The 12,500-nt window shown below is 46.0% G+C and overlaps 1 protein-coding gene across 1 annotated transcript in view; it reads right to left on the bottom strand.

Moving 5' to 3' along the window:
* The window catches only part of LOC115173226 (triple functional domain protein-like), an 84,263-nt gene that overhangs the window by 15,685 nt on the left and 56,078 nt on the right, over positions 1-12,500 (bottom strand). Inside the window, exons 16-30 of the mRNA XM_029731143.1 lie at positions 12,384-12,493; positions 11,804-11,870; positions 11,425-11,534; positions 11,177-11,246; positions 10,532-10,621; positions 10,345-10,437; positions 9,908-10,019; positions 9,556-9,746; positions 9,279-9,380; positions 7,376-7,521; positions 5,168-5,267; positions 4,708-4,951; positions 4,159-4,269; positions 3,579-3,763; positions 3,267-3,437 (exon numbers count right to left, since the gene is read on the bottom strand). Of these exons, the coding sequence (XP_029587003.1) occupies positions 3,267-3,437; positions 3,579-3,763; positions 4,159-4,269; positions 4,708-4,951; positions 5,168-5,267; positions 7,376-7,521; positions 9,279-9,380; positions 9,556-9,746; positions 9,908-10,019; positions 10,345-10,437; positions 10,532-10,621; positions 11,177-11,246; positions 11,425-11,534; positions 11,804-11,870; positions 12,384-12,493 (1,902 nt within the window). The remainder of the gene's footprint in view (positions 1-3,266; positions 3,438-3,578; positions 3,764-4,158; positions 4,270-4,707; positions 4,952-5,167; positions 5,268-7,375; positions 7,522-9,278; positions 9,381-9,555; positions 9,747-9,907; positions 10,020-10,344; positions 10,438-10,531; positions 10,622-11,176; positions 11,247-11,424; positions 11,535-11,803; positions 11,871-12,383; positions 12,494-12,500) is intronic.

Raw genomic sequence — 12,500 nt, 5'->3', positions numbered from 1 at the left:
ACATGAATTGGCTAAAGGCTTCATTTAATACCATTCCTGTTCAGTTATCCATCAAACAATCAATCAATAAAAGTTCCCTTGTGGAACACCCTTTCAAGGGAGAAAATAAAAACACTTCATCTGGAGAGATGGACCCAAAACTACTGAAAAGACAATTTAAGAAAACATAGTTTTTTTCTGGATAGATCCCCAATTATTCCTGAGGCATACAGTACATTTAATGACGGGTACAAATGTAGCCTGTATGTTGGTGATGTCTGTAAGTCGGATGTTGGCTTGTTTACGATGACGTCATCTCTCTTAGTCTACCTTTACAATGTTACGGTTACGGTTGTATTTTGATCCTCTGCTCTCAATGAATGATCCAATGTTGACCAGAACAAGAAAGAGGTTCTAATATGAAGTTGAAGGGTAAAGTGAATCTATGATCACTAAAAGAAAGTGCTTAACGTGACAAAAGGAAAACAGTCTGCAATGAGTCTCATAGGAACGAGGTCAAATCTATGACATTGAAAAACAAGAGCAGGAAAGAGGTTACACAGGTGTGTAAGTGAGAAAGGAAATAATAAAAGCTTCACAAAAATATAGAGTAAAAAAGAAAGTGTAGGAGACTGTAAATGAGAGAGGTTAATGTTAGGAGATGTAAAAAAGAGATACAAAGTGAATGAGATATGAACTCTCAATAATAATAATAATAATAATAATAAGGGAATTGGAAAAAGTGTAGATTGAAAAAGAAAAAAGAGATGTTAAGCGTATGATATGAGCTTTAAAGAATCAGAGAATAAAAACTAAAGATGTGAGATGAGTTAAATATGAACTGTACACTGCAAAAGGACATTGAAAAAGAAAGGAGGTACAGTAAAGTGTAAGGGAGAGTCTCACCCTTGCTGTGCTGTCTCCAGACTGTGCTGTGCCCCACTAAGGGTCTGTGTGTGGTGGGGTGTTGGGGTGTACCCTCTGGCCGCGCCAGGGCTTACAGTAGGTGCCAATTAATCACACGGTGCAATGGGGTTAACGCACACAGGGGGTGAAGACGGGTGAGGAGGGGTGAGGAGGAGGGAGTAAGGGGGATCTGAGTCATCGGTTTGTCTGGACGAGTGTTCTGAACACTAGACGTTGCCCTTCGGTACAGATCCAGGATCAGTTTGCACCAATTTTATCCGGAATAGTGTGAGAGAATGCAAAACTGACCTTGCATCAGCCTCTAGAGACTTCTACCTACTCTGTTCTGCATGTGCCTCTGAGTTATTCTGAGGGTGTAATCACGCAACAAACGGAGGAGTTACCAGGCAACGAGGCAGATAAATACTTTAAAAAAAAATGTAAAGTGCATAATAAAACTTGGAGTAGTTTTTTGAAGGAACCAGTCTGATGATGATAAAATGTCAAATAATCCAAACTAAAAAGAAAGATGGAGAGGGGGAGTAATTCTATAGTTGAATAAAGCCCTACAGATACTGAGAGCAGAGAGTGAGCAGATTTGGGCGTAGAAGAGCGGCTGAGAGAGCAAGCGAGAGTAAGGCAGGTAGAATAAAAGAGAGAGAGAGAGAGAGACGTTTGGAAGACTGTCCTTTTCCACAGAGAGCAACCTAGAAAGACCTAGAAGACCTCGTCCTTCAACTAACTTTCATAAGAAGAACCAAAAGAAAAACAGCAACTACGTCTATAGTACAGTTACCGATAGGGGGGAAAGAGAGAGAGCGAGAGAGAGCGAGAGAGAGAGAGAGAGCGAGAGAGAGAGCGAGAGAGAGAGAGAGCGAGAGAGAGAGAGAGAGAGAGAGAGAGAGCGAGAGAGAGAGAGAGAGAGAGAGAGAACTGAAGTATCGAGGGAAGAGAAAAGGAGGGAAAGAGAGATGGAAGGATTGTTTCAGGAGATGGAGAGGTATGGAAACTGAGACAAAGCAAAGACAGGACATAAATCAAGGTAATGCTACAGCATGGTAAACAGTAAACAGACAGCAAACCAACCATACAGTCGGAAACAAAAACAAAAAGAGAAACACAAATTAGTGTCAGAGAAAAACGCTGCTGCGCCAAGAAAAGGTGAATCCATGACGGCTACAGTAACTGATGCATTTCCTTGCATTTCTATTTGAATAGCAGCCTCAATGTTTCATAATCCATTTTCATCAAGGCCTGTACTCACAAAGAGTCTCAGAGTAGGATCCGTTCTGCCTTTCATCGTAATGAATAAGATCAGCACTCTTACTCTGAGACGTTTTGTGAATTATGGGCCCTGATAAGAAAACTAACTCAAATTGATGTAATGTTTGTCTGTAGAATATAATAACAACATAATCAAACTCATGACTAAATCATAGGAGAGAGAAACCGTAACAGAAAGGATGAGTTTGCTGGGTGGGAGATCTTAGATTTACATTTTAGTCATTTAGTAGACACTCTTATCCAGAGAGACTTACAGAAGCAATTAGGCTTAAGTGCCTTGCTCAAGGGCACATTTTGTACTATTTTTATTAACAACAAAAAAAACATTTAATTAATCAAATATTATTATCAGTCTTCTTTCTCAAATGAAGGGTAGTTGAAATGGGGGTAGTTGAGGGTTGTTACTGGTTATAAACCTATCTGTCATTTTTGATGCGTCTACCAGTTGACCTCGGCTCTCTTTTCTTTACCCCCCTCCCTACCCCTCCAACTTACCCTCCTGAGAGTCAGGCTGACTGTACCCCTATTCTCTAGCTCCCCCCTCCCTACCCCTCCAACTTACCCTCCTGAGAGTCAGGCTGACTGCTCCCCCCTCCCCACCCCTCCACCTTACCCTCCTGAGAGTCAGGCTGACTGCTCCCCCCTCCCCTAACCGTTACCTTACCCTCCTGAGAGTCAGGCTGGCTGCTCCCCCCTCCCCACCCCTCCACCTTACCCTCCTGAGAGTCAGGCTGACTGCTCCCCCCTCCCCTAACCGTTACCTTACCCTCCTGAGAGTCAGGCTGACTGTACCCCTATTCTCTAGCTCCCCTCTCCCCTAACCGTTACCTTACCCTCCTGAGAGTCAGGCTGACTGTACCCCTATTCTCTAGCTCCCCTCCCCACCCCTCCACCTTACCCTCCTGAGAGTCAGGCTGACTGCTCCCCTCTCCCCACCCCTCCACCTTACCCTCCTGAGAGTCAGGCTGACTGCTCCCCTCTCCCCTAACCGTTACCTTACCCTCCTGAGAGTCAGGCTGACTGCTCCCCTCTCCCCTAACCGTTACCTTACCCTCCTGAGAGTCAGGCTGACTGCTCCCCTCTCCCCTAACCGTTACCTTGTCGTCCTGTGCGTCAGGCTGCAGTAGGCTGTGCTGCTGGATGGCCATGGGGGGTGGTAGGGGTACGGAGTCGGCTCCCTCCTCACCCTCCTCCTCTCCACAGCTCTGCATCCCAGAGGACGAGGACTTGGACAGGGTCCCACTAGAGAGGCCCTCGTTACGCACTCTCTGTAGAGGAGAGAGAGAGGGACAGGGAAAGAGGTTAGATAGAGATAGAGAGAGACAGAGAGAGGAGAGGGTAGAGAGAGGAGAGGGTAGAGAGAAAGAGAAGACACAGACACACAGAAAACTTTGAGGTCTCCCCCTTACCTCCTCCACAGTCTCGTCCTGGGGTGTAGCAGCGCTGTCGTCAGAGTCTTTCTGGGTGCTGCCCGTCATTTCGCCACTCTTCCTCACCTTCTTGTGTTTGTGCGCCAGCTTCTTCACGTGCCCGTCTGACTTGCCACTGCTCAGACGACGCACTGGGCTGGTCAGCCACTTACGCAGGGTGTTACCTGGGACAAGGGGGTAGAGAATGTTAACACTGACATCTAGACACGCACAAACACACAACTCCTTTTCCACCACTGTGAATTTAGAACTGTTTGTTCAATCCCTTTGCTAAAGATTGGCGAGGTGCATGTGTTTACCTGGTCGTTTAGGTCCGGGCGAGGTGCGTGTGTTTACCTGGTCGTTTAGGTCCGGGCGAGGTGCGTGTGTTTACCTGGTCGTTTAGGTCCGGGCGAGGTGCGTGTGTTTACCTGGTCGTTTAGGTCCGGGCGAGGTGCGTGTGTTTACCTGGTCGTTTAGGTCCGGGCGAGGTGCGTGTGTTTTACCTGGTCGTTTAGGTCCGGGCGAGGTGCGTGTGTTTACCTGGTCGTTTAGGTCCGGGCGAGGTGCGTGTGTTTACCTGGTCGTTTAGGTCCGGGCGAGGTGTGTGAGCCCATGCCGTGATGCCCAGGCTGCAGGGTGGCAGAGGAGCCTGGCATGATGGAGTCATTACTACACACTGACAGAGTGTCTGGATAGGGAGAAAGGGAGGAGGGGGAGGAGGGAGAGCAAAAGAGAGGTTATCAAAGTCTTGAACACACCCATTACACATCAAATAATAACCAATATTATAACCTCGGGTGTTCCAGCCCTGAATGCTGATTGGCTGACAGCCGTGGTATATCAGACCGTATACCAGGTGTATGACACAACAAGTATTTTTACTGCTCTAATTACGTTGATAACCAGTTTATAATTGCAATAAGGCACATCAGGGGTTTGTGGTATATGGCCAATATACCACAGCTAAGGGCTGTGTCCAGGCACTCCGCGTTGCGTCGTGCTAAGAACAGCCCTTGGGCGTGGTATATTGACCATATACCACACCTCCTCGGGCCTTATTGCTTAAATATAGGGCTTTTCTGAAACTCAAAAGACGCTAGCCCCTACTACAGATTTCCTCACCCACCTTTATGGTTGAATATCCCCTCCATCTCCATGGAGGAGCGTGAGTGGGCGATGCAGAGCATGGTGCAGGGTACCAGTCCCTCGTGGGCAGGGGAGCGGTCCGTGGTCCGCACCAGACACCAGTCAGGCTTGTCATGGCACCTCTCCAGAACCTCTACAGTCTGGCCCCTCCGGACGGTCAGCTCGTTGCTGTTACCAGCCATGAAGTCATGGATCACCACGGTCAGCTCACAGCCACCGGACAGCTGGAGGAGAGGACAGAGAGATGGTCAGGAGGAATGGAGAATCATTATTACATCATTCCCCTAGGAGGGTAAAGCAGGCAACAAAGTCCTCAGGTCCTTTTCAACTGAAGCCTTCCCTTCATGATAAAACGTAATTTTAGAAATACTGTGTGCTGTTTTCACCCGTCTATGTTCTGTGCGGCCAGAGAGATGACCAGAGTGTGTGTGTGTGCTCACCTTGTCACTGTCCAGTGTGTTCTGTGAGGTGCGTGAGGCAATAGAGATGGTGTCTGGTTGGCTGCTGCCATCACCCTGGCTGTCCAAGTCCTCTCCATCCCTATCAAAGCCCAAACACAGACAGAGGTCAGTGTGTGTGTGTGTGTGTGTGTGTGTGTGTGTGTGTGTGTGTATACACGCATATACAGTGAGGTAAAAAAGTATTTGATCCCCTGCTGATTTTGTACGTTTGCCCACTGACAAAGAAATGATCAGTCTATCATTTTAATGGTAGGTTTATTTGAACAGTGAGAGACAGAATAACAACAAAAATATCCAGAAAAACGCATGGCAAAAATGTAATAAATTGATTTGCATTTTAATGAGGGAAATAAGTATTTGACCCCCTCTCAATCAGAAAGATTTCTGGCTCCCAATGTCACGTCCTGACCATAGAGTGCTCTTATTTTCTATGGTAGAGTAGGTCAGGGGGTGACTGGGGGGGTTTTATCTACTTTATTTTTTCTATGTTGTGTTCTAGTTTCTTTTTTCCATGTTGGGGTTTGTATGATTCCCAATTAGAGGCAGCTAGTCATCGTTGTCTCTAATTGGGGATCATATTTAAGTAGTTATTTTTTCCACCTGTGTTTGTGGGAGATTATTTTGAGTTAGTGCATGTTGCACCTCTGTCGTCACGGTTTGTTGTTTTGTTTATGGTTTATTGTATGTCTTGCATAGTTTCACATAGTAATAAAGATGTGGAACGATACTCACGCTGCGCCTTGGTCCGTTTCTACACACATACGTGACACCTAGGTGTCTTTTATACAGGTAACGAGCTGAGATTAGGAGCACATTCTTAAAGGGAGTGTCCACAGAAGCAGAACCACAGAACCTGTCCACAGAAGCAATCAATCAATCAGATTCCAAACTCTCCACCATGGCCAAGACCAAAGAGCTCTCCAAGGATGTCAGGGACAAGATTGTAGACCTACACAAGGATGGAATGGGCTACAAGACCATCGCCAAGCAGCTTGGTGAGAATGTGACAACAGTTGGTGCGATTATTCGCAAATGGAAGAAACACAAAAGAACTGTCAATCTCCCTCGGCCTGGGGCTCCATGCAAGATCTCACCTCGTGGAGTTGCAATGATCATGAGAACGGTGAGGAATCAGCCCAGAACTACACGGGAGGATCTTGTCAATGATCTCAAGGCAGCTGGGACCATAGTCACCAAGAAAACAATTGGTAACACACTATGCCGTGAAGGACTGAAATCCTGCAGCGCCCGCAAGGTCCCCCTGCTCAAGAATACATATACATGCCCGTCTGAAGTTTGCCAATGAACATCTGAATGATTCAGAGGACAACTGGGTGAAGGTGTTGTGGTCAGATGAGACCAAAATGGAGCTCTTTGGCATCAACTCAACTCGCCGTGTTTGGAGGAGGAGGAATGCTGCCTATGACCCCAAGAACACCATCCCCACCGTCAAACGTGGAGGTGGAAACATTATGCTTTGGGGGTGTTTTTCTGCTAAGGGGACAGGACAACTTCACCGCATCAAAGGGACGATGGACGGGGCCATGTACCGTCAAGTCTTGGGTGAGAACCTCCTTCCCTCAGCCAGGGCATTGAAAATGGGTCGTGGATGGGTATTCCTGCATGACAATGACCCAAAACACACGGCCAAGGCAACAAAGGAGTGGCTCAAGAAGAAGCACATTAAGGTCCTGGAGTGGCCTAGCCAGTCTCCAGATCTGAATCCCATAGAAAATCTGTGGAGGGAGCTGAAGGTTCGAGTTGCCAAACATCAGCCTCAACCTTAATGACTTGGAGAAGATCTGCAAAGAGGAGTGGGACAAAATCCCTCCTGAGATGTGTGCAAACCTGGTGGCCAACTACAAGAAACGTCTGACCTCTGTGATAGCCAACAAGGGTTTTGCCACCAAGTACTAAGTCATGTTTTGCAGAGGGGTCAAATACTTATTTCCCTCATTAAAATGCAAATCAATTTATAAATTTTTTGACAAGCGTTTTTCTGGATTTATTTTGTTATTCTGTCTCCTACTGTTCAAATAAACCTACAATTAAAATTATAGACTGATCATTTCTTTGTCAGTGGGCAAACGTACAAAATCAGCAGAGGATCAAATACTTTTTTCCCTCACTGTAAGTGTATGTGTCTCTGTGTGTGTATAGTATACTAATGCACTTGTGTACCTGTACCTGCGGTGTCCCTTGTGATGCTTGGTGGTGGCAGACTTAGGGATGTGTATGGGTTCCTTCAGAGCTCCTCTCAGGTGGATGGTTCGATCCTGAATCACCTCCCTGATGTGTTTGATCCAGTCCTGCTTGTTCTCAATGCTCGACGCCTGCCATTGGCCAGGGAGGAGGGGTCAAAGGTTAATTCACCAAATCACCACGGTCTCTGAAGTCATATTTTTGTCTAAACAGTTCCATAGACCCCCCTGGAGAAGAAACCGTTATATTCCAATAGCCACATTAGCATACCATTTAGAATGCATGCGCATCACATGGCTTCATTCTAAGTAGTAAGCTAGTGTGGACATTGAAACACAGAGAAAGGAGAGTAGGAGAGGAGACAGAGAGGAGGCCACAGTAGAGTATTGAGATGCAGCCGAGGGCTGTGTTAGGTGTTAGGCTAGTTAGTACAGTATTACTCACCATTGATCCATGTTTGCATCCCTGACTTGGCTTTGGTTCAAATATAGAATAGAGAATTTCACTTTTTTGGTTTTTAGTTAATTTATATGACATTTTCTATGAGGACAGAATGTCTCGAGATGACGGACGGACAACAGTTACAGTATTTTGGTGGTGGTCAGTTAATGGTTAATATGGGCAGCACAGGTAGATGAGCAGAATAGGAACAGAGTCAATATATTGTGTCAGACACATCGGGTTAAGAGTAGGGAAACATACTTTTCCAACCACTGGCACAAACATAAAGCTTCAGTATTAAAACTAGCTTTGGAGGTGGGTGTTAAAGAAAGGAAGATGTTTAGTTTGGTAAGGAGAGAAAAAAAAGAGAGCGATGGAAAGAGAGGAAGAAAGGAAGATGGGAGAGAGAGAAGGAAAATTAGAGAAAGAGGGTCAACATGTAAAGGTTGTCAAATCATAAAAAAGAAGAGATCCATTTTTCTAGACAGTAAATATGTATAGGCCTCTACTCCATACTAAGGATATAGAATGTAGTGGGAGCGTGTGGGAGCTTGAAGAATTGTTGGAGTTTAGGGGTTAAAGTTCATGTCAGTGGTGTTGGCGTAAGCATGTTAGCCCACGGTTGGTTAGCGAACGAACGGTTAATATTCAGAGATACAAACATAAACAAAACAGCCCAAGACGCAGATGTACTGTACTAGACTAGACTGTATGATAGAACAGTCATTAGACAGAACACAGAGAGATAGATAGACCCAAGTAATGTACTGTACTAGACTAGACTGTATGATAGAACAGTCATTAGACAGAACACAGAGAGATAGACCCAAGTAATGTACTGTACTAGACTAGACTGTATGATAGAACAGTCATTAGACAGAACACAGAGAGAGATAGACCCAAGTAACATATGTCTAGAGATCGAAAGAGGGAGAGAGATACAGAGAGAAACAAGAAACAGAGAAGCACATACGAAGGCTCATACGAAGCTTCACATCCACCAGACAGCAGCATAGAGTCATGCAATCAAATGGGGGAGATGAAAAGGGGGGAGGAGAAGAGAAGAGACGGAAAAGAGAAGATGGGAGATGGGGAGAGGGAAGTAAACAAAAGGAGGAGAGAGTAATAAGGCAGAGAGGGGGAGAGAGAGAGAGGGGGAGAGAGAGAGTGGGGGAGGAGAGAAGATGGTGAGGAGAGAGTAATAAGGCAGAGAGAGGAGGAGAGAGAAAGAGAGCAGAGAGAGGAGAGGAGAGAGGAGAGGAGCGAAAGGAGAGGGAGAGGAGAGAGAGGAGAGAAGAGAGAGAAGGGAGAGAGAGGAGGAGAAGAGGAGAGAGAAAAGAGAGAGAAAGGAGAGGAGAGGGAGAGGAGGGAAGAGAGAGAGGAGAGGAGCGAAAGGAGAGGGAGAGGAGAGGAGAGAGGGATGTAAGGTATTCTTCTCTGTTCTTACCTTGAGTACGATCTTGTTGTCGGAGGTGGGGGTGCGTCCCACCCACAGAGCAAACTTACAGGGGTCTCCCTCAACGTGCTCTGTTACCCCCAACTCTGACGTCTGGAGAGAGGGAGACAAAGTACTGCCATTGTATTTCTAGCCAACGACACACCAGAAACAGAGAGAGAGATAGAGACAACTAAAGAGAAAGAAAGACAGAGAGAGAGAGAGACAGACAAAGGGAACGACTAAAACAGAGAAGAGAGAGAGACAAGAGAGAGAGAGTTGTACTCACGTAAAGTTTGCTCTTGTACATGTACTTGCTCCGTCCGTTGGAGTCTTTGACCTCCTTGCTGAAGATGAGGGACATCTCGAAGAGGAAGAGGTGACGCTCGCGTCCCTTACGGATCAGAGTTTTAGGATCCCACACATGGAAGGACTCCTGCAGGATTAACTCTCCCTGAGACTCAATGTTCTCATCAAAACCTACAGGAGAGGGGGGGGGGGAAGAGAGTTAAAGAAAGAGTTACTTCACCATGCGTATGCACATAAGCATTGTTGACTTTAAAAGTGTGTGTGCACGTGCGTGTGTGCATATGTGTGTGTGCGCACGTGTGTATGCGCGCGTGTGTGTATGTGCCTCTCACCCTCCAGCATTGAGAGGTGCATGGCATCGTTGGCTCTCTTGGGGACACTGAGCATGACCTCCAGTCCATCCTTGATCTCTCCTTTCCCCTCCTCACAGCACGTCAGCAGCTCCTACATACACCAGAGAGGTACCATCAACAAATACCCTTTGAAAGCAAATACGTCATATTTATTGTGAATGATAATAAGTCCATTAGGGGGATTACCCATAACCTTGGATGTACTGGTGAACAAAAAGATGAGCTGAACGCCGGTCGAGATGGCATGTAACGTAAACACTGATGCTAACTAGCGTGAAGGGTGCATAAAAGCTACTCACCAAATAAAAAGGTATGTCCCTACATTCCTGCTCATCACAATGTAAACATAAGCAAATACAAACAAACATTTGTAGAGGTTGTGTATGTGCTTAATAAAAGTGGGTTGCTATGGTTACCTTGAGCAGGAGCTGGTACTTGGTGATTCGCTGAACAGGCTTGATCAGGTAGGAGGAGATGGAGTTGGCCAATCGGTGCCTCTGCTGGATCTCCTGTACACACCCACACAGAGAAACACATTGGGTGTGATTGGGTGCAGGGAGCTGTCAGTCACAGTATGGGCCAATTGGAGGGCAGGATACTCACGTCAAAGTAGGGTCCAGCATGCTCTAGGATGAGCTGGGTGGAGTCTGGTTTGTTCTTACAGTAGTTGACGTACATCTGGAACTTATCAGCCTGGACACACAGATACACAAAAAGGGTTAAAACAAATGTAGCTACTCAAAAGTGCCTAGTTAAATAAAGGCTAAATAAATAAATAAATGCAATTTAAAAAAAGGCATATGTTTCCTTTTTTACCAGTCACATATAAGTAGAGATATTAAGTCTTTATACCTGTCATAAGAAATCATTATTTTCACCTGTCCTAAGAAATCATTATTTCTACCTGTCCTAAGAAATCATTCTCTCTACCTGTCCTAAGAAATCATTCTCTCTACCTGTCCTAAGAAATCATTCTCTCTACCTGTCCTAAGAAATCATTCTCTATCTATGTCACAGATGTCAAGTTACTTTGATTATCTATTTTTTACTTAACAGTTTTTTTTTCTTAAAACTTCTTAAAGCATTTTTGGTTAAGGGCTTGTAAGTAAGCATTGTAATGTCTACACCTGTTGTATTCGGCACATGTGATAAATACAATTTGATTTTGATCACAAACCTACATTCGGCCATTTTATGAACCAACTCACTTGTCTTGAGAAAGACAAGAACAGATACACACCCACTTACCCAGGTGACAAAGCAGTGGCCCACATCTTCTGGTAGCTGTTCATACTTCTCCAGCTCTTTGAGGAAGATACTGTTGAAAAAGGAGAGAAGAGGAGAGGGATGAGTGAGGGAGGAGAGGGAGGAAGAGAGAGAGAGAGAGGAAGGATGTGAGCAAACACCATAAAACCTTCAGCACTGGAAATGAACCTTAACGTGGATATAGGTTGTTGTGGATGTACGGGGAGAATGACCCAGGGAGCGTGACTTACTTGTGATGGAACTCATAGAGGTCCACCATGTTCCCAAAGATGATGTGTTCCTTGTTGACAATGCCAGGAGGGATCTCCTCTACCCCACTTGTCATCTCCCACAGGTACGTCTGGAGGGAGGAGGATGGAGAGAGAGGGTTAGATCACACACATGGAGAGGCCAGATATATCAGATCCATTAAGTCGCTGCATTTAATGGAAATCTACAGGGCAACCCTACATGTTATATGTGCATGTGTTGTGTTATTGGTCTTCCATGTTGGTCAGATGTTTTTCCACGTGTGTTGTGTTAAAATTTCACAAGGTGGCGCCAGACATTGGCAGCAGAATCCCACTATAGGTAAGGGGGTAGACAAAGAGAGAGAGTAGGTTTACTTACGTCCGTACACTCCCTCAGGTCTCTCACATAGGTCTTCTCTGTTTGGATCAGCTCAGCCATGATGAACCTACATACACACACGCGTGCACACACAGACACATGCGCACACACAGACACGCGCGCACACACAGACACGCGCGCACACACAGACACACACAGACCCGCACGCACACACAGACACGCGCGCACACACAGACACACACAGACCCGCACGCACACACAGACACGCGCGCACACACAGACACACACAGACCCGCACGCACACACAGACACGCGCGCACACACAGACACACACGTTTAGCCTCTTCTGCTGATTCGATTCATATCATTATCAATAGAATCCTTTTAGTCCCTCTGCTCTGTCCATTTACACGGATGAATCGTGTCAAAGTCGTGTCTAGTTGAGGCTGCGTGTGTGTGTGTGTGTGTGTGTGTGTGTCCTGTTGTAGTGCTGCTACAACAGTTGTAGTTGTGAGATGATGAGTGGGGATGACTGGTTGATTGACTTTTGGGCTTGCTTGATTATGAGTGTCACTGATCTAAATCGGTGTCAGGAAGTTAAGAGGAAGTGATGACGTACTCCTTCCTGCGAGCGGACTTGCGTTTCTCCTCGTTGAGTTCATGAGCCGCGTCTCTCAGCTTGACCTCTGACCCCTGAGGTGTGGCCGGAATTATGTCCAACTGGAGATCCTTACTC

Source organism: Salmo trutta, chromosome 34 (assembly GCF_901001165.1).
Source record: "Salmo trutta chromosome 34, fSalTru1.1, whole genome shotgun sequence".
Taxonomy (NCBI): Eukaryota; Metazoa; Chordata; class Actinopteri; order Salmoniformes; family Salmonidae; genus Salmo; species Salmo trutta.
The sequence above is the reverse complement of the archived record's forward strand: the minus strand, read 5'-3'. Positions and strand labels throughout refer to the sequence as shown.